At 47.0% G+C, this 25,312-nt stretch overlaps 1 protein-coding gene across 5 annotated transcripts; it reads left to right on the top strand.

Moving 5' to 3' along the window:
* The first annotated feature begins 2,701 nt into the window (after positions 1 to 2,701).
* Positions 2,702 to 25,108, top strand: LRRC32 (leucine rich repeat containing 32). Of its 5 annotated transcripts, none has more exons than XM_074982847.1 (3): positions 2,702 to 2,814; positions 14,046 to 14,133; positions 20,637 to 25,108. In XM_074982847.1, exons 2-3 carry the CDS (start codon positions 14,050 to 14,052, stop codon positions 22,575 to 22,577), a joined length of 2,025 nt encoding a protein of 674 aa, XP_074838948.1. In that variant the 5' UTR covers positions 2,702 to 2,814; positions 14,046 to 14,049; the 3' UTR covers positions 22,578 to 25,108. The 5 variants fall into 5 exon arrangements, with proteins under 5 accessions (XP_074838948.1, XP_074838973.1, XP_074838955.1 ...); XM_074982872.1 differs by having other exon boundaries at positions 2,723 to 2,814; positions 14,078 to 14,133; XM_074982854.1 differs by lacking the exon at positions 2,702 to 2,814 and adding an exon at positions 2,862 to 3,097.
* Positions 25,109 to 25,312: the final 204 nt, after the last annotated feature.

The raw sequence follows: 25,312 nt of genomic DNA, 5'->3' as shown, positions 1-25,312 counted from the left end.
GAGGCTGACATAGCTATGGCAGTCAGGGGTGCAGATTTTCCACACCCCTCAGCTCTGTTGATCTAACTCCGGGGTACAAACAGCTGTGTTGACTGATGAGAACTTCCATCAACCTATTTGCTGGCATTCCAAAGGGTGGTGTCCCCTCAGTTGTCATAGGCTGAAACTGCATGCTGGGGTTATGGCAGCATAGCTGGTGACGTTGCTCTCCTGACATTGTCTGCCTTGTGTGGACATTCCATGGTCCCACTGTTATGGAATATCGTCCCTTCCAGATGTTCTCAGGGATAGGGTTTTCCTTTGGGAAAAGTTCCATTATTACTAACTCTGTTCCTGCTCCTACTGAAGTCCTTAGCAATGCCCCTATTTAACGAGTGCTGTGGGATCAGGCCTGACATTACCATTTCAGAAAAGTTATTCTTCATTACATAAGAACGGCCACGTGGCTGATGTCCCCCCCTTGGAATTCTCTCACCAGTCACCCCAGAGGTCCATCCAGCCCAGTGTCAAGTCTTCTGATAGTGGCCAATGCCAGATGCCCCACGGGGGAGTGATCACAACAGTCAATCATTAAGTGTTCCCTCCACGTCTCCCATTTCCAGTCTCTGACAAACTGAGGCCAGGGACACCATTCCTACCCACCCTGGCTAATAGCCACGGATGGGCCTGTCCCCCATGAATGTATCTAGATCTTTGAAATATTGGTTTGCATCTCCACCTTACACCAGTGGTGGCTGGGGAGAGAATTCCAAGGGCGGGGGAGAGGGGATACCAGCCATTTGCCCCCCTCATCCCACAGCTCCCCTGGCCCCTCTGCTCCCTGCCTGTGCTCCACTCTGGCCCCTTCCCCGCCGCCTCTGCCCCTGGCCTTCCCCACACTTGCTCTGCCCCTCCCGCTCCTTGTTCTGTCCCTCCCTGCTTCTTCCTCTGCAAGCACTGCGCCACTTCCACTGAGTTTGAACCTTGTCCCTTCCTGCCCCTGGAGTGGTGCCGCCCAAGGGCAGCATGAGCTGGTCCAGCTCGCGCTGCCATCAGGCCAGGTCCCTCTGGGGGAGGGGGCATGACCACGCCCACGCTCCCTGGAAGCAGCACAGTGCTGACAGTGAGTGGGGGCATCGCGTGCTGGAGGTGCCTGTGTCACCTGTGCACCCTCACGCCTCACCCCTGCATTGCATTGCCACAGAGCCTCCCATCCCCAGACCCCAAACCACGCTACAGATGTAGCAAAGTTATGACTCTTAGCCCATGTGGTTGCTAAAGGTACATAAGGACCGGTTCACCCGCCACAGGATTGCAGCCACCCTGCCAGGAGCATTTAGATAAGCTAGCGGTAATGGAGTTTAGCTGGAGCACTGGCAGGAACACCCCTTTTCTTGCTGCAACAACAGGGGAGACTAATGATTGTCAGTCCGCCAGGAGCACCGAGCCGCTCATCACACTCGTTCTTCACTCATTCAGAAGAGAAGCACCTGCTCCCAATAAGGAGCATCACTTCCATTCTATTCTTTTCTCTCTGCCCTGCTCCACCTACGGAATAGCTGAGCACAGGGCATTGTCTGTCAAGCAACGTTTGTTCCCACAGCCTCGGGGGAGAAGGGAGAACTGTGGCGCTCTTGTTTTGGATGTTATATATTTGCACACATGATGCTGTATGTTTATGACAGAGACGGCCGGTCAATCTGGCATGCCTCCCAATGGGAGCCAAAGGTACTGAAGTGCGTGATGACCCTCACTTCCTGTGGGAATTCATTCCAGTTTTGGAACGTCTCCCAAGAAAGTGCTGTCTCCTGCACAGAGGAATGTTCTTTGCAGATTGCACACTCCTCTGTCTAACCTTGCTTAGTTTCCATGAGCCGATAGAACTGCAGGACAGGGTGGTGTGGCTGCAAATCAATAGCAGGATTCAGAAACCAGCAACATGTAAATCAAAGCATATCTTTTACATTAGCCAGAAATCTGCTCCGTGTAGAACCACGCAGCCTGGATGCTCATATCACACACTTTTAAAACTATCCCCGCTAAAGTACGGAGTTGTTCATACCCATATAAGTGAGATCAAAATCTGACTCGATATTCCTCTTAGAAACCAATGTACACTCCCCCATTCCAACCTTACAATGCATTATCTTATATATCAATAGCTGGAGACTAGAGGCCACAACTTCAAAGACACCATTGCATGATTTACAGCAGCTGAGAACCCAGACCAAAGGGCCCAATGTTGCTCTCACTTATAAATCCACTGCAGGCAATTGAACTACTTTTGATTTACCCTGCGTAACAGACAGCATCATGTAGCTCAAAGTACCTGAAAATGAATGTAATGTGCACCAGGCACACATCTGTAAGACGGAGATTATGTAGGTACCATCCAAACCTGCAAAGGGGATTTCTGGTGGTATTCACAGAATGTTGCAATGTGTCAATACAGGAGGGGTGTTATTAACAGCTGAGAAACTCCCGGAAATAAACCAAGGTTAAGCGAGTGAAATGGAAAATAGAAAGAGCAGAGGGCACACATTTTAAATCTATTACTGAGGTGGACATTTGCAAGCTTATGGGAGCTAGGGAATAGCAGAGCTGATGATGACTGCTGAGCAATGAATTCAAGGGCCAGTCTATTGGGAGTATTTTTTTTCTTAGTGACTTAAACTTCTGTCTGAGTTCTCAGCGTTTTCAGTCAGCTGGCATGTAGCAGAGCTGCAACTTCCCTGAGGAAGCCCTTCCTCAACTTTCACTGGAGGGCTGTGGGGAGAGCCTGGGAGAGGAACACTGCAAGCGGACGTCAAGCCTCCTCAGTCAGCCACACAGCAGGTATGTACAGTGGTGAGTTAAACTTGGGTGGTGCTGCCGTGGGAAGCTGAGCCAAACGTTTCTCTGACTGCAGGAGAAAGTGGGGATCAGGAACTTGGAGCTGCAGCCTTTTAAAAATATTACACCACAGAGGATGAAGAGAATGTTTAAATGAATCTGGTCTGTGTTTATGAATGGGCTGAATAACTGATTATATGTACTGCACCGTGGGCACATTTCACACGGTCATACAGCGGGGAAGCCTATGACAGTGGCTTGGCTCATTTAAGTGAAGGAGGCACTGGTAAGTTTTGCAAGCAAACTATTGTGAAGTTTTCTCTGTGAATATTGGAAGGAAACTTGCTAAACTCTGCAGGACCAGAGCAGCATGTTGGTACAGTGTTTGGCGCAATGTGGGTGCTACTTCAATGTAGATACATATACTAGTACTATCGGAAATCTCCTCGCTTATAGTATTGGTCGGAGCACTGGGAAATAAGCCAGCAGTCGTGAGTATCTTAGCTGTTCTGCTGACTCACTACCCAGCCTTGGGCGATTCATTTAAGACCCTTGTAAGCGGAGGACAGCAGTATTTAATTTACCTGTAACCACTGCTATGAAAATACAACCTTTAAACTTCCCACAGTGGAAACCACACATGAGATGCCTTTCTGAGAATAGAGGAAAATGGAGTGCTTCAGAGCCACTGTAGGATGAAAGGCTGGATATGAGTAAACAGTGTGCTCTTGTAGCCAAGAAGGTTAATGGCAGATTAGGGTGCATTAGGAGAAGCATTTCAAGCAGATCTAGAGAAGTGGTAGTTCCCATCTATTCGGGACTGGTGAGCCACATCTGGAATATTGTGTCCAGTTTTGGGCTCCCCAGTATAAAAAGGGTGTGGATGTGCTGGAGCAGGTCCAGCGGTGGGAAACAAAAATGATTAAGGGCTGAAGCACATGACTTATGAGGAGAGGCTGAGGGATTGGGGCTTGTTTAGTTTAGAGATGAGAAGACTGAGGGGTGACTTACTAGAATCCTTCAACTTCCTGAAGGGGAGCGCTAAAGAGGGTGGTGAGAAACTGTTCTCAGGGGTGTCAGACAGCAGAAAAAGAAGCAATGGTCTGAAGTTACAGAAGGAGAGGTGTAGGTTGGGTATTAGGAAAAACTATTTCAGCAGGAGGGTGGTGAAGCACTGGAATGCGTTGCCTACAGAAGTTGTGGAATCTTCATCCCTAGAGGTTTTTAAGCCCTGGCTTGAGAAGGTCCTGTCTGGGATGACTTGCTTGAAGCAGGGGCCTGGACTAGATAACCTCCTGAGGTCTCTTCCAGCCCTATGAGTCTATGATTCTAGGTTAGTGCAGGTTTATTCTCCTCAGGAAGTTATGCTTCTTGATTAATATTTGCACCCTTTTAATCCCTTGCCAGTATAGGTGCTGGGAGTAAACGTGCTGTAGTTGTTGTCATGCTCTCTGGCTTGAAATGCTTTCTCTCACATACAGGATTTACAATGGCTCTCAGCATCCCCACTGTACAAACTGCTGCACACCCAGGCATGCCAGGATTATGGAAATGTCTAGCTATAAAAAATGAGGAAAATACTCTTCCAAGTGTAGGTGTAGCCACATTGGCCTGAGAGTCTGAGAGAGAGAAGGTGGGTGAGGTAAAGTTGCTAAAATAAAAAGATATTACCTCCCCTAACTTCTCTCTCAAAGAAAATAGTGTGAGAGCCAACCACTGCAGCATCATTCATAAAAATGTGTCAGTAAGGTCCAGGTTAAATCAAACAAGGAAACTCTTCTTTTAAAATTGAAAAAGGGTTTTCAAGTATTGTAATATGATGAAATCACTCTCTTATTGACTTACCCCATTTGGTTGGTTTTCTAAACAGGGGGTTATGGCTTAGTGAGTGGCCTTTTACCTGGAGAATGACACATTATTCAAAAGAGGGTTACTGGACAAGGTCCCAGCCAGTCAGAGGCATCTTAAATTAAATTTCTTGTCTCATTTTCTCTCCTCTCAGATTATAGAACACATACCTCTGCCTGAATTCTTTTTTAAACATTGAATTCACTTGGAATAATAAACATATATTAATAATAAGCACCGAGATAGGTCAAAGATCCACAAACTATGTAACATCTGTCTCAAATGATACGCATATAGAGAGTATGTTCCTAATTATATTTCTCCTGATTAGCACCACTCAGTCAAATGCTGTGTTCAGCAGTGGAGATACTCTGAGCAGTAGAAGGCCCCTCTTCTGAAGACCTCACATTCTCAATAGACAAAACAGACACAGTGAGGGGGATAGGAGATAACAAAACTTTTTTTCCTTCAGGGTGAGGAGGTTACTTAGGAAGGAATGACTAAAAGAGAAGAAAAAGGAAGAGGCTGAAGGGGCCAGAAGAGGATAAATGGGTGGGGCGTGTGCCATGGGAGATCAGTCTAGTGCAGGGGCAGAGAACAGGTCTAATAGGTCTGTGTTCTCACCCTACTCCTGGCCTTGGAGAATCATTTCTTAGCAAACACAGGTTTGTTAGTGCTCTAGAGTGGTGGTTCCCAACCTGTTCAGTAACATGACACACTTCAGTGAGACCAGCAATTCCACGGTTTTCAGCTTGTTTCCAGCTGAATCGATTGCTCATAAACATTGGCCCTCCCTGACAGCCTACTGCAGCTAGGATGCGGCATTTAAACGGGGTCCCACCTCCAACAGGGTCCTACCCTCCCTCCCTACGCTGCCACAGCAGGAAGCAGGCAGCCATGCTGCTTGTGACCCCTTGGGCAAGGCAAAAGGCTGAGCAGATTTCATTGTCTCCCTTTATAAATCCAAATTTCCCACAGATCTGACAGTTCAACCCCCTACGTCTAGTCCTTGGGCAACATGACTTTTCACTTGCGCAGGGCATTGTCCTATCTTATGCACCAGCGGTGGTATTTCCACACCGGATAATTAGCTACAGTTTCAAAAAGTCTATTAGCTCACCTTCCTGGATTATTCCAAGAGCTGTTTAAAAACTTTAAAACGTTAATTTAAAAAAAAAATTGGAGGGAATGAGAGTTTTCAACAGAAGGGATGCCTCTGTACAGAAAAAAAAAGCCAACAACTCTGTTTCTGACAAAGAATGCCACGTTTTTCTCAAATGCCACCAATTTTTTTGTTTGTTTGTTTCTCCTTTGAATAAAATTAAAGAATTAGCACTGGGGTTTTTCAACACCCATAAAAAAATTAATGCACATTTTCAAGGAAAAAGTGGAATATACATTTTAGTGATATTTTCACAGGAAAAAATATTTTCCAACCAGCCCTGATTGTTCCGAATGCCTCATTTGCTAGTGTCTATTCCAGTCTAGTTTTAAAAGTCACATGGAGTGGGACTCACGCAACTTCTCTCAGAAGTTATTTCCGTAGCCTAACACATCTCACTGATGGGAAGCTTTCTGCGTAAACGTAATTTTCTCTTTCTCTGTTCATTATTCCTAGTCATACCCCTGAGTACCACATTACATAATCCCACTCCTTTCTGGTGTTTATGACTTCCATGCTCACAGTGCATTATCAAAACAAACGAAATATCAAAATCCCCACCTGGAAATCTTATTTTTGACCAAAGGGAAAATATAGAACAACATTCAGACGTGTGAAGGGTTGGTGACTGCAATGCTGTAATCATTATCAGAGGGGTAGCTGTGTTCGTCTTATATTCACAAAAACAATGGGAAGCCCTGTGGCACCTTATAGGCTAGCAAATATATTGGAGCATAAGTTTTTGTGGGCACAGATGCATGTGGTAAAGCGGGTCTTTGCCCATGAAAGCTTATGCTCCAGTATATCTGTTGGTCTATCGGGTGCCACAGGGCTTCTTGTTGTTAATGCTGCAATCAGTATAGTGAAGAATTTGTAAGAGTGGGTTTTAAGTAAGAAAAGGTACCAGGGACACTCATATTGGGCAGCTGCTCCAACCGTAGGGGGCAGCATGAAATAATTCATATTTAAATTAGCTCAGTATATTGAAATTACTATAATACCTTCGCATGAAATGTAAAATGTTCTTTGGGAATGGCAATATTTACTTGAAGATCTTACAGACGACCAATAAGTGGCCACTGCCTGATATCAAACAGCTTGTCCAGATGCAGGGGACCCAGCCCAGAAATCCTTAGTCATCCTGCTCACATGAGCAGTCCCACTTAAAGCTACACAGTTAAGTCATATAGGGTGTGTTCTCATCAAAAAATTAATTTCCATTTACCTCAGAGTTATATCTGGTCCCACTGGACAAATCAAGCACTAAGACCATTTGTGTGAGTACTGTTCGGGCTACTCCTGTGAGTCAGGATTCCAGGATCAAGGACTTCACTTGTATCAACTCTGTGTCTTCTAATTTCTAATCCGGAAATCTCCATTTGTTTTTAACATAGTGATTAAGGGACTTTGAGGTTGCCTATCCCATGCTCTGTGGCTCCTTTACAGCCCTTTAGGAATCTAACACACAGACACAAAAACCTAATGTAAATACACTGACTGATCCATACAGAGGCAAAGAATGCCATCCACAAAGATAAGTCAAATATTTCTCTGGGCAAACACCAGGCCAAAACCCAAGACCCTTACGCAGTCAAAATTCCTGTGTTTCTCAATATGAGGTTTCCCCAAGTAAGGATGTCAGGAAGATTCCCATAATAGCTAATTTTCTGCTTAACCCAGTGAGTTCTAGGACCCAGCAAAGACTCAGGAGAGGAGTCAGAAGGGAGACATGGGCTGTAATATAAAGCAGACACCATCCCAAATAAGGATAGTTCCCTTAAAATGTCTCAGTTTCATCTCAAATTGCAAAGTTACCAATGAACTGCTCCATATGCTGAATGGGAGAGTGAGAATAATGAGGATCTAATCTGTGCTAGGGCTGCCTACTCTGGAGAGATGGCTAACATTATTTTGCATAGCAGAGGGTGGGAATGCAACTGACACAAGAAACAAGGTAAATGTAATATCTTCCTTCTGTTCTTAAAAATAGCCGAAGAATGCATAGCACTCGGGACCACGCGGTGCACATGGCCCTCAGTGTATTTAGTCTGCGTCTGACATGTGCTAAAAGGGCACACATTGCTGCTTGGCATCTTTTTAGTTTGGATGAGGGAAAAAAAGTGGAAATAATTGTCTAGGTTATATCTGGCTAAAATACAGCAATCTGATCTGGGGGAATTGTTATTATGAAGGACACCATTTAACCAGCATTAATGTTTACAGTTTAATGCTGAGAAAAGAGGGTTAGTGAGCTTTTGTTCAAGCTAAGGGACTGCGGATCACACAATCTAATTTCCTGTGGTGAACCACTGACTCTTTAAACCTCAGTCTCCCTATCTGTGAAAAGGAGCTAATGATACAGGTTGAACCTCTCTAGTCTGGCACTCTCTCATCCAGCAACATCCGAAATGCAGCATGATTTTAGTTAGACAGCTGGTCACTTATCGTAGATGTGGCCAAGTTTCCTGTGGTCCCATAAAGTTTGTTTACAGCCACCAATCGTGGTTCTCAGTGTTCTGTGCTGTTATTTAGCTGTAATTTACCTCTAAATGTCTTCTAAGAGCCCAGTAAGCAGTGGAAGTGTTTGTAATGCTGGCAGACAATAATGACCTCCCATCGTCTGGTAAATTCTTTCATTCGGCACCAGTCAGGTCCTAAAGGTACTGGATTAGAAAGGTTCAACTTGCATTCCTTTTCTTCTGCGCTTTGTCAGTGTCACCTGCTTAGACAAGCTGACCCAGCTGCTAAGGTACATCATGGGATGGGAGAGGGGTGAGTCTTATTCTCCAAAATTAATCCACTGTCCCACTGCAGAGGGGGACCTGGGATGACACGACGTCTAGGTGGCAAGTTGTGATATTAAAGATGCTCTGAGGCTCCACTCTCTGCAAACAGTGGGAACTTCACAATAATTGCAGCATGCTGGGCCTTAAATGAAACCGCCTGCATTGAGTCTTAGTGGTAACAGCAGCTCCCTCTATAGCAAGCTACCATATCAGCTGCGCCTTTCACTTTTGGGAATCCCGGCTTGTCAGAGCCATCAGATCCGCTGTAGGGGGGTCAGGTTGTGCTGGTGGCTGCACTCTAGCAGGTGCCTCAGAGATTTTGGGATGCTTATCCCTCCCATACCTACTTCTCAGGCAGTGAAATCAGAGCTGTTCTGTCCATAGTATGAGGTGGGCTGGGTGTCTCAGGCCCTGCACTTTTGGGGGTCCCTGTGGCAGACGACCCAGCCGTCCTATGGGCAGGTGTGGGGGAGGATTACCTGGGGCAGGGAATGGGTGGCACCTTCCCTCCCACTTGTCCCTCCCCTACACGTTTACCATGTGGTGCAAGCAGCAGCATCCCCCACTCTGCCATGGCCTCCTGGTCTGCTGAGCTCCACTTCTCTGTGGCTGTGAGGCGTGGCCTCCACTCCTGCCAGCATGGAGCAGCGAGGCTCAGTGGGCTAGAAGGGTGCAGCAAAGCAGAGCAAGCTGCCACTCACACCATATGGTGCGTGTGGGGCAGGGGGTGAAGCCAAGGGGAGGCGACTTCTTGCTGCGGATGCAGGCCACCGCCCAGGCCCTGCCCCAGGTAATCCCTGGCCAGGCTGGGTGCAGGGTGGGGACAAAGTGCAGAAGGGGTGGGAGCCTGCTGGGGGGTTGTTGCCTGGGCCCCAGCGCCTGCGGCACTGCTGGGGGTTGCCCTGGGTCCTATCCCCCCATGGGATGGCCCTGAGTGGAAAGGATGCCCAGCAGTGGGTGAAACAGCAAAGAGCTGCACTGGTGGAAACCAAACAAGGCAGGAGAGAGGTCCTGAGCCTGGGACTTGACCTGACAGTGACCAAAAGGGATAGAATTTCTCAGTGCATTTGTGGGTCATGCAAATGCACACTGTACCACACTGCCCACAGTTAGTTCCTCTGAAACGGCTGGCCTGCATGGTCTAGAGGTTAGAGAAGCAGGCTAGCAATGGGTCCTATGTATTTGGATAGCAGCAGGATCGGCACCTCAGAAATGCATAGGCTGGACTGATTTTTTCCTCAGCTCCTCAGATTTACCTACAGTCCTTCAGCGGGTCACTTAGCCATTAAGTGCTTCACTTTCCCGATCTCCCCAAGGAAGGAAGAGCCCAGCCTGCCAGGGGGGCTGAGGGGCAAAATTCATTACAATTTGCAAAGGGCTTTGAAATCTTCAAATTTACCAAGTCCTTTTTAAGTACAAAATATTATTACTAAAACCACCGGAGTGAAATTCTCTCCTAGTTTCATGGCTGGAGTCCATCACAGATGGAACATACTCAGGGCTGCACTGTGGGGAGCCACACTCATCAGGATCTATGGAGAACTGCTCTGTGTTGGGCATTATCCAGCGGAGATTACTCCTTTAGCTATGAAACATGCCCAAGCGAGTGCCTGGGGTGCCTGGCCATTATTTAAGAATGACAAAAATCACCAATATGATGTAAGACTTCTGTCCTTTTTCAAGTACAGCTAGTGAATCCCCTGTGCAGCCAACAGCCTCCCCCCACTCTACTTTTACGCCAAAACAACCCCACAGATAAGTCCCACAGGATAGTCGGAGGGTCCTCAAGTTTGGGTTCCTTTGAAGTGAGTAGGGGGAGAATTCATAGAGAACATTCTGCCAATCACTGGCATACAGCTCCGGCCATTGGAGGGATTGGGAGAACTTTGCCAACAGTAGCTAAAAGGCTTCAAAACCACCTTATATTACTATCCCTGTTTTATAAATGGGTAAACTGAGGCACAAAGGAACCTGTGATCACACTACACTCAATGTTCCAGCCTGAAATAAATCCAGCAGAAGTTCCGACTCCCAGCTTTCCACCCCACCGCTGTCCAACATTTTGCAGAACCAGAACAAGGAAAATGTGCTCTAAAAACAAAGCAAGTCATGTGTGGCCTTAATGCCCCAGGATCTGTTTCCTGGAGCTGTGCTTGCTGTTAGCTCATATTGTGAGGAACGTGCAGAGTTACACTCACCGGAAGCCTGGGCACTGGAGTAAAGAATCAAAACAAACTCTGGCACAATGCTGTGGCAAAGAGAAGAAGCAAACAGCACTGTGAATGGCCATCTCAAAAGGGAAGTGATTTGTACTGCCTGGGGTCTGGGCCCGAAGAAGGACTTCTGGCAGAGTTAGCTAGAACTTCCAGGACTCGCTTCCTAGTGCAGTGGTTCTCAATCAGGCATCCACAGCCCCTCAGGGGGCAATGAGCCAATTTCAGGGGCTGTGGGGCCCCATGGCTGAAGCCCAGTGCCCAGAGACCTCGCACCCCTGCAGAGCTGAAACCAAAAGCAGAGCTGCAAGACTGAAACCTGAAGTCTTGAGCCCCAGTGCTCTCTGCAAGAGTGAAGCTCTGAGACCTGGTGCTCCTTGCACGGTTGAATCCTCGAGCTGTAGGTCTGAGGTCTGGAGCTCTAGTTCCCCCCAGGATGGTCCTCAGCCCCTTAAGGTAAAGCCCAAAGCCCCCAGCTGCAACTTATGTCCTGAGTTCCGCATGAATAAAGCCTCTCACTCCAGTGGCTGAAGCTAGGAGCACCCATGCACACACACACACACAAGCACACACTCACACAAGTTCACACTAGGCTCTGGAATTTTTATTGCATCGAGGCACCACAGACAGTTTGCCTGGGAACTACTATGTCTTTTAAACACTGATTCAGTTACGGGAGTGCCATCACCCTTGAGACGCTCCAGAAGGGAGGAATTTGCTGAAAGAGGCAGTCATAAGGAAGAATTCTCCAAGATCACAGCAGGGGCCTGGGCATTAGGACCAATGTTTTCTCTAGTTTTTCCCACCCCCTGTGTGGAACAAATTTTGTTATGTGCGCTGATGCATGTCTATATGTGCACCACCAGTAGAAACACATGCTGATGGCTGTGGGCACCCTGCCAATTGGCTGGGCAGCATTTGAATTTCCCTTGGGCAGCCAACCAAGCACTCAGCTTACACAGAACATTGGTGAGGACTGGTGAATTATACCCACCACTCCGCCACTGATTAAACTCAATGAACCTTGAACCAGGCACTCACCTCTGTGCCTCACTTTCACCCTCTGAAAAATGGGACTATTACTAACCTTCAGTATCAAGGGGAAGGTGAAAGGAGTTATCTCCTTCCTCAGAAGTTTAAGGGATGGCCGCATCTGGAACAGAGATATCAACGGGGAGGGCCAGGTTTTGTAGTGGCTCTGTGCCCTGTCTCTCTCAGGTGTGTGGCTGCCTGGTTCTTGTTTACCTGTTCAGGAGCTAACTGATTGCCATGTGTAGGGTCAGGAAGAAGGTGTTCCCCAGTTTGATTGGCACTGAGCTCCGGGCGGGGCGAAACGGCCTTCCTCGCCAGCATGTGGGTGTGTATCACTCACCAGAACTATCTGGGTGTACCTCATGGAGTCATTGCCTTACCTTTGTGCGGCCTCAGTCCCTGATGCTCCGTGAACTCTCCTGTTTGCTGGCAGGAACGTAATAGTGCCTGTGGCAGTCACGCTTCAGGCTCATTTCAGTTGTTGGGTTCCTGTGTGGGCACTGGGAGGTGACTTGGGTTACACAAGTCTGAATACATGATCTGACAGTCCCTTCTGTCCAGGCGTGGGGGCAGGGTGGGAGGGGAGCTCAGTTTCCTGCCCCCAGAAGGGTCAGGCTCAAGGGCAGAAGGGCAGGGCTTAGAGTGGTCAGCCTTGGGCCACACCCATGCTCCCTCAGAGTGGTGGCACAGTGCTCCATAGCATTCAAAGGGGCCAAGAACTCCATCCACCACTGTTACATCAGCAGCATTGGCGGCTGAAGCTCTGGGCCCCTTTGAAATGCTGTTGCTGGGCCTGTTTAGGGACCTACCAAATTCATGGCCATAAAAAAAAAACCCATGTCATACAGCATGAACTCTGGTCTTTTTTGTGCTTTTATCCTGAACTACACAGATTTCATGGGGGGAGACCAGCTGGTCTCAAATTGGGGTCCTGAGCCACGAATGAGTTGCAGGGGAATCACAGAATTATTTTAGGGGCATGTGGTATTGCCATCCTTATGTCTGTGCTGCTTGCAGAGCTGGGAGGTCAGAGAGCAGCAACTGTTGGCTGGGTGCCCAGCTCTGCAGAGCTCTGCCAGCAGCACCACAGAAATAAGGGTGGCAATACCATACCATGTTGCCCTTACTTCTGTGCTGCTGCTTTTAGAGCTGGGTGGCCAATGGGCGATAACTGCTGACAGAGGGCCCAGCTCTGCTGTCAGGATTGAAGAAGTAAGGGTGGCAATATCATACTGGGCCGTCTTTCTTTCCATGCTGCTGCTGGCAGTCACTCTGCTGTCTGAGCTGGACTCCTGGCCAGCAGCTGCTGCTCTCCAGCTGCTCAACTCGGAAGGCAGTGCTACCTTTACAATAACCTTGCAAGTCCCCCACAACTGCTTTTTTGAGACAGGCTCCCTAGAATTATAATACCAGGAAATTCCAGATTTAACTTGCTGAAATAATGTAACTTACAACTGTAGCTCTTAAGACTATGAAATTGACCAAAACTGACTATGAATTTAGTAAGGCCTTATCTGCACTTGTAAGGTGCCTTGCAAGGGTTTTGTTTGACTCCATTAAAATGTTTGTAAAGTTCATTGAGTTCTTGGGATGAGCAGTGCTACAGAGATGGAGACGATTACCATGTCTATTGTTGACAAGTATCAGAGGGGTAACCATATTAATCTGTATCTGCAGAAACAACGAGAAGTCCTGTGGTACCTTATAGACTTACAGAGTTATTGGAGCATAAGCTTTCGTGAGCACCACCAGTATGCACAAGTGAAGACAAAGGAGAGAGAGGGCTAGATTCAGGAGGGCACCAACCATCCATTAGCTGCCATTGAGAACAAGTGAGCTGCTGAATGCTAAGCACTTTTGGTCATTCCCGTAGGGGTGTAGGTGGGAACTGGCTGGTGCCCTGCTGTTTGAAAAGCTGGCACACAGTCTGGGATACACAACACAAACCTCAATGGGCAAGCCATGGAAACGATCAGCCCTGGCTTTTTCCTGCCATCTCTCCTATGCCAGAGGGGCCAGAGGCCTTGCAAATGAAGAGAGCACAGAGGCGGATGAAGCTGTTCTATTATGTATGTATATATCTATTCTATTCTGACTGCCCTGCGCCAATTGCTGTTGTGAATGCTGCTGTCCCATGACTGCTTGGGCTTAGCACCATGTTTAGCATGAATCCATGTTTGCTTTTCCCTGCAGAGCCATGAAACTGTATCTTCTCCTCTTCCTAGCAGCCAATGGAGGGATCTCCAGCCATCGGCCCTTGGAGGAGTCACCCTGTGAAATGGTAAGAGATTCCCCAAGGAGAAACCAGGTCCTTTCATGTCTCTCCTTGATTATTAGCAGTAGTAGTCGTGCTGTGGGACCTAGAGGCAGAGGCACCATGTGGGGGTGCACAGTGGATCACATGCACCCCCCTGCATTGTCTCCCCACGCCATTGGCATTGCAATGCTTCTGGAGTGGGGGGCAGGGGCAGTTCCACCTCTCCCCAGGAGCAGCGTGGCCTAAGAGCAGGGCATGCTTCCTAGCTTGTGCTGTTGTCAGACTGCCCCACACCCACCGGACGTGATGCAGCGCTCCCAGAGGAAGAGGCAGATGGGAGCAGAGCAGGGGAGGGTGCAAAACACGGGCCGGGAGTGAGAAGGGAAAAGAGATGGCAGGGGATGGGCACATGGCCAGTGCCCGACCCCCACAGGAGTCTCAGCATTAGGCATCTCTGCTACAGACCCAAATGAGATTTTAACCCCAATGCTACAGGTGCTGCACAGACCTGCAGTAACTGACCAAGAGCTTGAAGGGCAGGTGTGCACAGCCGCAGGGAGGTGAGGTTCCCAGTTTGGGCAGACGTCCGTGTGCTGTTTGTGCTCAGGCGGGTGCACTAAAAAGAGCCAGGTGGCCAAGGGGTGTGTCACCCAAGCGCAACCCTGCACACGATGCTAGGTGTGTATTCAGCTGGCCAGCCTGAGCTGCTGCCCACGTCTCCGCAGCTGCACTGCTCCATCTCTTGTAACGCCGACAGAACCCAGTCGGTGGCAGGCAGGGCTGAACCTGGGACTTCTGGAGCTAAATGCTCTTGGCTAAAGCTGCAGCACACTGACGACACCCTGAGAGGTCTCAGTGCCACTAGAGGGGACAGAGCACAACAGCCAGGAGATATGTGGGTTACATTCATACACAGCCAGCGCACATATCCGTAGCAGAGCAGGGAATAACACCTCTCAGGCAGTGTTTCCTGTAAGCTGCGCAATTGAGCAGCTACTCAGGAGAAATTCCACTGCTGCCCAGCTGATAAGCAGAATGCCAGCAGCTCGGTTTTGTGCTTCTATGGATGGTGCACGTCTGGCAGTGCCTCAGTGCACATAAAATTATTCCACAGTAGAATGGAAAAATCCACACAAGGATGGAAGGGATCAGAGGGGACATTGCTCCCAGCTGCTGTGCAGACCCTAGGTGGGCAAGACTAACATAAGGTGTGAGAAAGGAAGGATTATTATCCCCATTTAATAGCTGGGGACCAGGGATACAACATTAATTGACTTGCCCAGAGTCACACAGGCAGTCTGTGGCAGAACCAGGAGTAGTCCCCAGATTGCCTGAGTCCCACCTCAGTGCCTTACACACAAGGCAATCATTTCTTATGTGATAGGAATAAACCACTTCTCTCCCTGCAGAGCCAGTGAGCCCCATTCTTTCCTTACTTATGCTGGTTTATTGCTGATTTCTGTGGAGTTGTTCCTTATTTCTGCTGGCTGTGAGATCTGAATCAGGCTCATTTATTCGAGAAAAAACTCTGTCTCCAACCCGGGGTTTGTCCCACTGATTTCTTTAAACACCTTCTACAAGAATGTAAATATTATTCATGGATCAACTGGTTCTCCTTTCACTCATCCCCTTTGTCCAGCTGCAGCTGTCAGCGGAAGGGGAGTTTAAAAATACGAATCTACTCCTTGCTATAAAGAAGCTGGTCAGTTCACATCCCCAAGAATTTCCAAAATAGGGAAAAGAATAATTGGCTGTCTGTGTGGATCTCCCTTCTGGGATTCATTCCTTTCCTACCCACCCTGCTGTACTAATGCACTTCCTCAATTCAGGGAAATTAGATCTAGCCTATGAAAAGAATTTGGGAAGGTGGCTGGAGATCTCACTGGCTGGAAAAGAAGGAAGGATGAAACAACTCTAAACATGACACTTTCAATCCCGGGCACCCCAGACATGTGAACTCAGGATGATACACACACTAAATCTAACAAATGCTTACCCCCTGCCCTTGTTTTGATGGGTCACAGCTCAAGCTGATTCCTTGAGAAGTAAATATTGGCTGATTTCCGCAGCTCCACTGTAAACTTGATTCAGCTGCCCAGGGACAGGAAGAGTCCAAAAAAGTTTTGCTCTGTATAATAAAACTGGGATACATTCAAAACACTCTGCTGTTACAGGGCCAGGTTCTCAGCTAGCGTATATGGACACTGCATCCTTACTCCCTGGCTATGGGTAAACTGCAGGCTTCTGTCCGGAGCCCAGAGGTCTCCCAATAGAAGTCAGCTGTTTTGGGAGTGTTCTGCGGATGTCCCCGTCATCCTCGTTCCACGAGGAAGAAGGGATGTCTTGGCAGAGAGGGTTTGCCCAATATTTGGCCCTATGTGGATGGGCCAAACATCTGGAAAGACTCTCCCGACAGTACTGTCGGCAGGAGATATGCAAATACATCAAGCAATTTGCATATCTTTTGCCGACAGGTCCTGGCAATCTAGACATAGCCTCAGTGGCATTACACTGGTCTAAACTAGCCGAGGATGTGTCCCAGTCGGGTAACACGGGATGCAAATCCAAATGCAGTTCAGATGAACTTTGATAGGTCAATTGGCATTCCCTGTTATTTCACAATGGAGGACATCGGCCTGGCTCTGGGGATGCTCAGGGGCTGGAGCACCCACAGAAAAATAGGAAGGGGATGCTGAGCACCCACTGCCAGCCATGAGCATCACTACCTCCATCTCTTCCCCAGCACCTTCTGCTTGCTGGCAGCCCCACTGATCAGTTCCTCCCTCTCCCTCTCAATGCCTCATGCCCATCGTGATTAGCTGTTCAATGGCAAGCAGGAGGCATTGGGAGGGAGGTAGGAGTGGGTACAGGAAGAGGCGGGGAAAGGAACAGGAAGAGGCAGGGCAGACCAGGGACAGAAAGAGGTGGTGTGAAGCTGGAGTGTGGGGGTGGGACCTGGGGCAGGGCAGGGGTGGAAAGAGGCAGGAGGGGAGTGGGGGAGTGGGGGAAGGTGTGGAGTGGGTGGGGCTTGGGGCAGAGCAGGGGTGGAGCCCAGGATCTGAGGGAGTTGGTACCTACGATGCGATGTTTCACGGCAATTGCATTGTTTCACAAATTACTCTCTGTGTGATGACATCTTTAGAACAGAGGAAGGCCAATGCTGGATCTTTTATCCAAACCAGCCCATAAAACTGGACCCAGCCTGAATCACCACTAGTTTTATTCCGACAACATAAGAATCCACTTAAAGAGGTTCTTCAAAAAACAAACACCCCAACTCCCCTCTTTGGCCATTGCAGAGGAGAGACAAAGGCCCAGCCAAAGCGTCTGCGAGGCTCAAGGCAACACACCGATAACAGGGTCTGGCTGGTGGGCAGGGCCCAAGTCAATGGGCCGACGGTGGCGTATTTAGGACGTGATAGAACCTAAACAGTGAAGTAGCAGCAGCGTCAGTTGGCGCTCTGGGCCCATTTGAAACGCTGGGCCCTGGGACAATAGCCCCCATTCTCTCCTGCTCCTACCCTCGTTGTTGGAGATGCTGGCCCCTGGCCCCGCCCTCAAAAGCTACTGGCTACATCTGAGTGGCAGTATTTGAATCCGAATCCAAACTTTCCCACGTTCCGAGCTGTTGGGCCAATTTTGAGCTAACGACTTCATTTTCTGGGTAGCTCAGAGGCTGAAAGCAGCAAGAGGTTGTCCCACTTGTAGCAGGGTGACCAACTGGTCTGGTTTCATGCGGACAGTCCCGATATTTGAAGCTCTTGTATAGTCTTCTGTATTACCCCCAGTTCTGTGCCGATTTTTCACACTTGCTGTTCGGTTGCCCGAGCTGCAGGCAGATCACAGCAGTAAGGCTGCCCGGGCGGCCGAGGAAGGAATGTGATAACAGATTTGCTCATGGTTTTGGCCCCCCAGGGTAGGAAGTGCAAGGGCACCATAAGAACAGATGCTCTCTACTCACTCCTCCTTTCCCTTCCTTTGCACCTTTTCTGTGCAGCAGTGAAATATGGGTGTGACCCAGGCAGGGTACAAATCATGTGCAAGTGCTGAGGAAAGGGATGGTGGAGCAGACAGTGGCCATGCGGGGAGGAGGACAGGGGGTACAGAGAAGGGGTGTGGATAAGGGAGTGATGGAGAGAGAAAAGTGGAAAATAAAATTGCCGTAAAGAACAGCAGAACCGCGGCAGGCAGGAAATTGATCTTCAACTCAGTTTAGAGGCTGCAGAGTTCACAGACTGGACAAAAGGCCCAATCCTGAAAGGTTCTGAGCAGTCTGGGCCTGACCCAGTATGCATAACGTTAATGGAAAGGCTCCCCTGGATGTCAAAGTGAATTGGATCAGGCCTTCAGTGTGATGGGATGTGCCACATTAGGTGTCCTGGGTGCCCAGCTCCTGACAGGACCAGCCCTAAGTGAAGGAAGGTGCTTGTCGTTCCTTGTGCTGATGCAAAGGCTGATTCCTTCTGGCTCCTGAGCTTTCCTCTTCCCACCCGCAGCCCCTTCCTTTAGCTGACAGGAACAAGACCTCCTCCTCACCGCCTGCCCAAGACTTTGGGCCTGTGGTCACATTTCAGCACAAATCCAGCCACTCTTGAGTCTCAGCGAGAAGGTGCTGGTGGCTTAGTGAAGCCAGGATGTAACTCCCTTTCCCTGCCTGGGGATTTAGCAGCACTGGGTGGATTTGGGTGGATCTGAGGGTTCCAATTTCAAGATACAGGTTGTTTGGGAGCTTGGCCACCAGGGGAGCCTGAGCAGCAGCCAGGTGTAGAAGGGGTCTAGTTCTGGCAGAGGGGTCACATTTGTCTGGCGTATTTACAACAAACCGCACATCCGGAAATGTGCAACATCCACTGCTCACATACACAAGTGAGTCACCAAACATTGGCTCTTACCCAGACTCTGGTAAACATCCCCCCTTGCTCCCCAAAGTATTTGTGAAGCAAAATTTGGAGGAGAGGTTCTTTCAAGATCTGAAGAGCCAGCACAAAGTCTGGCTTCAGGACTGTTAGCTCCTAATTTTCCATCTAAGGATAATTAGCAGGATTCAACAAGCAGTTTGACCCAGAGGAGCCAATTACCTATGCAAATAGATAGATAGATAAGCACTTACTCTCTCTAAATAGCTCTCTAAGACATTTTGGGCTCTGCTTCAGTCTTGCTGGGGAATGCTAACGTAACCCACACACCTAGGAGCATGGGTCACTGTCCCCTGTAGTGGCACCTAGACCACTTATATAGAGAAATAACAAGCCCCCCTCTACAGTCTTAGCTGAAAGGGAGTTGTTTCTTAGCTCAAACTGTAATGACATGTGCACTAAGCTTCAGAGGGCCCACATTCAGGTCCACCTATGGCTGGTTACACTAATTTCAACTGCCTGATGTGTACAGCTGATAGGAATGTGGGGATTTCAATGTCTACGGGGTCCTTTCAAAAAGGACCCTGTGTAGACAAGCTGTGTGCAGTCAAGTGCTGTGGCTGGTACCATGCTAATGAGGCACTGAATATTCATTTCAGTGCCTCATTAGTATTTTCCAATTTGGCCATTAGCATGGCCCTTTTGAATGTTTGGCCAAGTGCAGATGCGGCCACAGGGAATAGAGCTATTTTGAAATAAGGGGCCTCCAGCCCTACCCTGGATGTCCTGTCTATACAGCCCCTATTCTGAAATATCTTTTTTGGAATAGGTGCTATTCCTCATCAAATGAGTTTTACAGAATTTGGACTAAGATGTCCACTATTATTTCCAAACAGCCGTTCTGCTGTTTAGACACTCACAAATTTATTTCAGAATAGCAGCTCTTATTTCAAAATAACTTTGTTGTGTAGACACACCTTTAGACAATGGAATAATCTTGAGGGACGTGATGGAAGCCTATTGCTGCTGACTTTCAGAAGTAGAGGGGATCAAAGGAACACAGCAAAGAGCTCCCATCACTTCCCTGGAGATTACTCCCTTGTCTAAGGATCCAATTCTCTTCTCTCTTAGGGTTAACCTACATGGAGAACTGTATTGGCATCTTTAGACTGTATAGTTATACCCAGGGCCGACGATGGGGAGAGCAAAGAGGACAGCTGCCACCGGGTTCCTTTGAAGTGTTGTGGTCACGTGCCTGTAACCACTCAGCACCACAGTTCGGGCAGCACTGGGGGCTGACTGTCCTTGTTCCAGCCCCTCCTGTTCCTGTCTCCTCTCCTTCTTGGTGTGGAACCAGCCTCCCCTCCCTCCTGCCCCTGGGGTCCATGGCAGCTGTCGATTATACCAGTATAACTCTCTGCATGGGAACTCCTATTCCAGCAGTAGTCAGGAGGCATATCTCTCTTGCAAGGAAATGAAAACCCACCCAATGCTGTGAAGAAATTCAGGCTTCCTCTGGCCTGAATAGAGTACAGAACAATCCAACCAATCTCCAAGAAAAGGAATATACTCAGACGGTGAATATAACATGGTCTTTATACTTGGTTCAAAGCCCTGGAATGTCCCATAGGTAGTAACTGGGACTCCCTGTTCTCTTTCTTTTCTCTGCAGGTAAAAATGAAGGCTTTTTGTCATGGGAGAGAGCTCCATCAGATCCCTCCAGAGCTCCATCCAAACGTAAATAAAATAGATTTGTCTGGAAATCAGATAAAAAATATCTCTGAGAAGCCATTGACATTTTACACCTTGCTGCAGAATTTGGATTTAAGATCCAACCAAATAAGTTTCATTGAGCCTGGAGTCTTCACACACATGACCAGCTTGGTGGAGGTAAATTTAGCCAATAACCAGCTAGATGAATTGGCTCAGCACAGGACACCGGGGGTTGGAGTTTTACCAGCGGTCAGAAAATTGGACCTGTCCCACAACAGTCTTTACAATGGAATGGCTGAATATTTTATACACAGAGCACCATCACTTCAGTATCTTTCTTTGGCAGAAAACAGCATCACAGCGATACGGCACAGGATATTCCAGGGGTCTCCGGCGCTTGTTGAGGTTGACCTCCACAGTAATATCATCATGGAAATAGAAGCAGGTGCCTTTGAAACACTGGAGCACCTCACCAAACTCAATCTCTCCATGAACTCCATCACCTGCGTCTCAGATTTCAGCCTCAGGCAACTGCAGATTCTGGACCTCAGTAGGAACAGCATTGAGACTTTCCATACCACAGCATCAAACGAAAAATACAACGTGAGGTGGCTGGATCTCAGTGAGAACAAGCTACTGCGCTTCCCAGTTTTCCCCCAGGTGAATAAGCTGGAGTATCTGAATTTATCCAAAAACTTTCTACAACTTACTGCAGACTCTACTCACGATGAAATGTACTACATAGAAAGTGACTGGCTAGAAGTTCCGTTTTATCTTCTGGATCAGAAGCAAAATTCAAACACCAGTTCCCTGTATCTATCCCATCTTTTATATTTAGACTTAAGTTATAACGAGATCAAATCCATCCCAAATGAGTTCTTTGAGTCCATGTCCTCCCTTCAGTTTCTTAATCTCAGTAAAAATTGCCTCCAGACTTTCACAGTGAATTATGACAGTGCCTTGACCTCACTAGCCATCCTTGATTTGAGCTTCAATGCTTTGGAGAATCTCTTATTAGATGCCAGCACACTGAATAACTTGCAGGAGCTCTACATTCAAAACAATCATCTCCAGGACCTGCAATTTGATATTTTTGTGAGCCTTCCCAGCATCAAATTGCTTAATCTCCAGAGTAATAATATTAGCTTTTGCAGCATGTATTCAGGATTAGCTAAACAAAGGCTTGCTGGTGAGGTGAATGGTTGTGTATCGTTTGTTGATTTCCCTGCTCTTCGGTACTTATATCTAGCTGACAACATGTTGAAGAACTTACCAATTTATGCTTTTTACAAAACTTCACTGATTCTCCTGGATCTCTCCATGAACTCAGGACTGAAAATAGAAGCAAAAGCATTAACTGGACTGGAGACATCTCTTGAATATTTGAATTTACATGGCAATGGCATGACAGTTTTAAATATCGAGCTGCCTCACTTTCACCGTCTTAAACATTTAAACCTGTCTGAAAATCAGCTGAGCTGGTTACCCAAGTGGGATAGTGATGCTTCACTAGAAATTCTGGATCTCCGGAAAAACAGTTTTAGCAATCTACAGAGCAGTAACATTTTGGCATTAGAAAACTCTCTTAAAATCTTATATATTGCTGGGAACCCCCTAGGCTGCTGTGAAAATGACTGGCTCTCCTCTCTAATCCGGAATAAAAAAGTGGAGATCCCTGGTTTAGAGCATATAGTATGCCAGTACTCCAAGAGCTTTGGGTACCAAGAAGAAATTTATATTAGCAATATAAGATCAAAAGTCTGTGAAAAAGAGGGTCTGAAGAAGATTAACTTGCTTATTATATTAACGGTTGCATTAGTTTTATCAGTGATCATCATTGGACTGGGCTTATTTTGTTGCTTCCGCAAACAAAAGTTTGGCCGGCAATTTAAAGCATAACACATGTGCTAACTTAATGCAAAATAAAATCAGGTGCTACACTGAAAGATAGAAATTAAGGGTAAAACTCTTGCCTTTGATTTAACTTCTAATCTGCCCTCAGTTGCACAAGGATCATTGCGGCAACAAAGTCACCGAGAAGAGAATTTATCTTATTTTGCACTTGTTCCATGCTTGTGCAGAACTGTGAAACCTTGCACAACAGAAGTTGACAATCACGTACAATTGTGGTAGTTTAAGGTTCATGGAACTTAAACCAGCCAATATTCTTTTGGGCACTACAAACCTTTCACTGAAATGCTAAGACAGCTTTTTGATGTGCCCGGATAGGGAAAATTTCCCCATCTTTCCCAAACCTGCATATCATGCCTTAAGGGTGGTTTCTGAAGCAATACTTGGGGATCTTACCACAGCTGATAGGCAGGATGATTCATGCTCATTTGCAAAACCACAAACCCACATGCTTCAGCAAAACTCATTACTTTGATTTTGGGTTTTGCTTTGTCAAAGCAGGTTTGAGGCAATTCAACTCCTAAAATAAAGACACAGGAGCTCAAATGACCCAGGACCGGTGGAAAAAAGTCTGACTCTTCTCCCTTTGAAGTCAGTTGTAACTCCCCCAGGCATGCCAGTGTGAACAGGATTGGGTTAGTGACCTCAGAAACAAGAACTTCACACAGTTCTATGGAGCTCCAGGGTCCTACTTGAATATGATTGGTTGTAAGGATCAAACCAAGAACCTGGAGCACCAAAACCACAGGTGTCTACAACTGTATTAAAGGAGATCCCAGGCAGCAGCTGGCTGTTATAGTGAATGGGACCAGCTGCTAGTAGGAGACATGATAACCTACACAAAGCTCAATGTATTGTGCCTATATGCAATGCAAATTCCATGTGTAAAACAAGTGCACAATATGCAATAGACAGTTGCATGGAGGGTCACAGTAACACACCAACTCAGAGAGGAGTAATATCTCCATACTGTGCAATATGTATTTATCTGGTTTTAATGTGAAAAATTCATTTCTTTGGCAAACGAGTTATTGAACAAAAGTCTTCCTTAGAGAATGAATTTGAACCAGTAAATATTAGACCAAAATGTTTATTTGTTTAGAGACAGCAATTTCACACACTCTGCATATAGTTAGCTTTCAATGCCTGAAATATAAAATAAAATGATTATCTTCCAGTGCTTGTTCCAGGTGGAATGCAAGTGAAAATGTCCGTAATCAACAAGGCAGAATTTCCTAGTCACGTAATGTGTTTAACGCTGGCACCCGATACCAAGACGTCCATCTTCACTTGTACTCTAAATTGTAGCTTGAGTCAGGCACCTTCCTCTGAAGATGAGAAGAAGATCCAAGTATTGCTAATGTAAATCAAAGGTGGCATTGTCAATTACCCTCAGCATTAGCCTAACTCAGTGCCCAGTGGAATCAATGGAAGTTTTACTATTGACTTAAATCTGTCTTGGTCCCATTTTGGTCAATACTGATGCTTTTGCAAACTCCACTCAAAACTGTTAGATTCTTAAGGACTGACTGTTATCTCACCAAACTTACACTGTGGTTGAGGTCGTTAATACCTGATTTTCACCTGTGTTCATGACAGAATAATAAATTACAGAGAGCAGAGAAGTTTGTCTTAGGCCATGCCTACAGTATTGCTCATGCCAGCAAAACTTACCTTGCTCCCCGGAGCAACATAAGTTTTGCCAGCATAAGTGGTAATATACACAGGTGGTTTTGGTGGGAGCGCTTCTCCCATCAAGATAGCTACTGCCGCTTATTGGGGGTGTTCTAATTATGTCAACACAAGAGCTCTCTCTTGTTAACTTAGAGTGGCTACACAAGAGATGTTTCAGTGGGGCAGCTGTGTTGCTGTAAGCTCCCAAGTGTAGACATAGCCTATGTGCAGAAGAATATATGAGGACCTAGTCCCAGATCCTTGTTCACATTAGTAGCTCTGTTGACTCGCTCTGACAGTGAAGAAAGAATTGGGCCCTGATCTTGCTTTGGAAGTAATCGGGCCAGCCCATCAGGTTTACATAGGAGGTATATAAAAGGAAACACAGAAATATTCCATTTAGTATACTAGAATATCAAATTCATCTCCATTTGGAGAAATACACGAGGACAAAGACTTTGACGAATTCCTCTGAAGTCAATGAGAACCTTTCAATTGACGTCAATGGGATTTAGACTAAACCCCACTCCATGCATAAGCCAATGTAAACTGTTGTGCATAGTAGGATATAAGAATCAAATAACATTGCAGAGCTCACTGAAACCTAAGGAAATTCAGATTTAAGGTGTTGCTCTGCTCCCAGCATGCCTCATTTTTGGCCGGCTACTGAATGTCAAAAGGAACATACTACAAATAGTTACATACTTCTGGTTTTAAAAGTAATTCTGTAAGATATTGGCTAGTTGTATTTGTTGCAGGAATTGTACAACAGAAAAGCCTTCAGGCTCTGTAAAAGACCCACAAATGCAAATCTATTAAAGTGACTATTTTGGAACACTTCTGAGACCAAACACGTTGCCTGCATATTCATTGATGACAGTTAGATTGGAACTTCAGCTTTTAGGTTCTATTCTAGGGCCATGATTAAGGTTTTTAACTTCAGCTTCCATTATAATAGGGGTGAGGAATCGTTTCTGGCTTGGTGCCATTGACCCACAGACAAATCAGTCAGGGGCCATAGAAGCGAGGAGGAAAAAATAAACCTCACT

Source organism: Carettochelys insculpta, chromosome 1, assembly GCF_033958435.1.
Source record: "Carettochelys insculpta isolate YL-2023 chromosome 1, ASM3395843v1, whole genome shotgun sequence".
NCBI lineage: Eukaryota > Metazoa > Chordata > Testudines > Carettochelyidae > Carettochelys > Carettochelys insculpta.
Note: the sequence above shows the minus strand (reverse complement) of the source record. Positions and strands in the feature narration are given on the sequence as shown.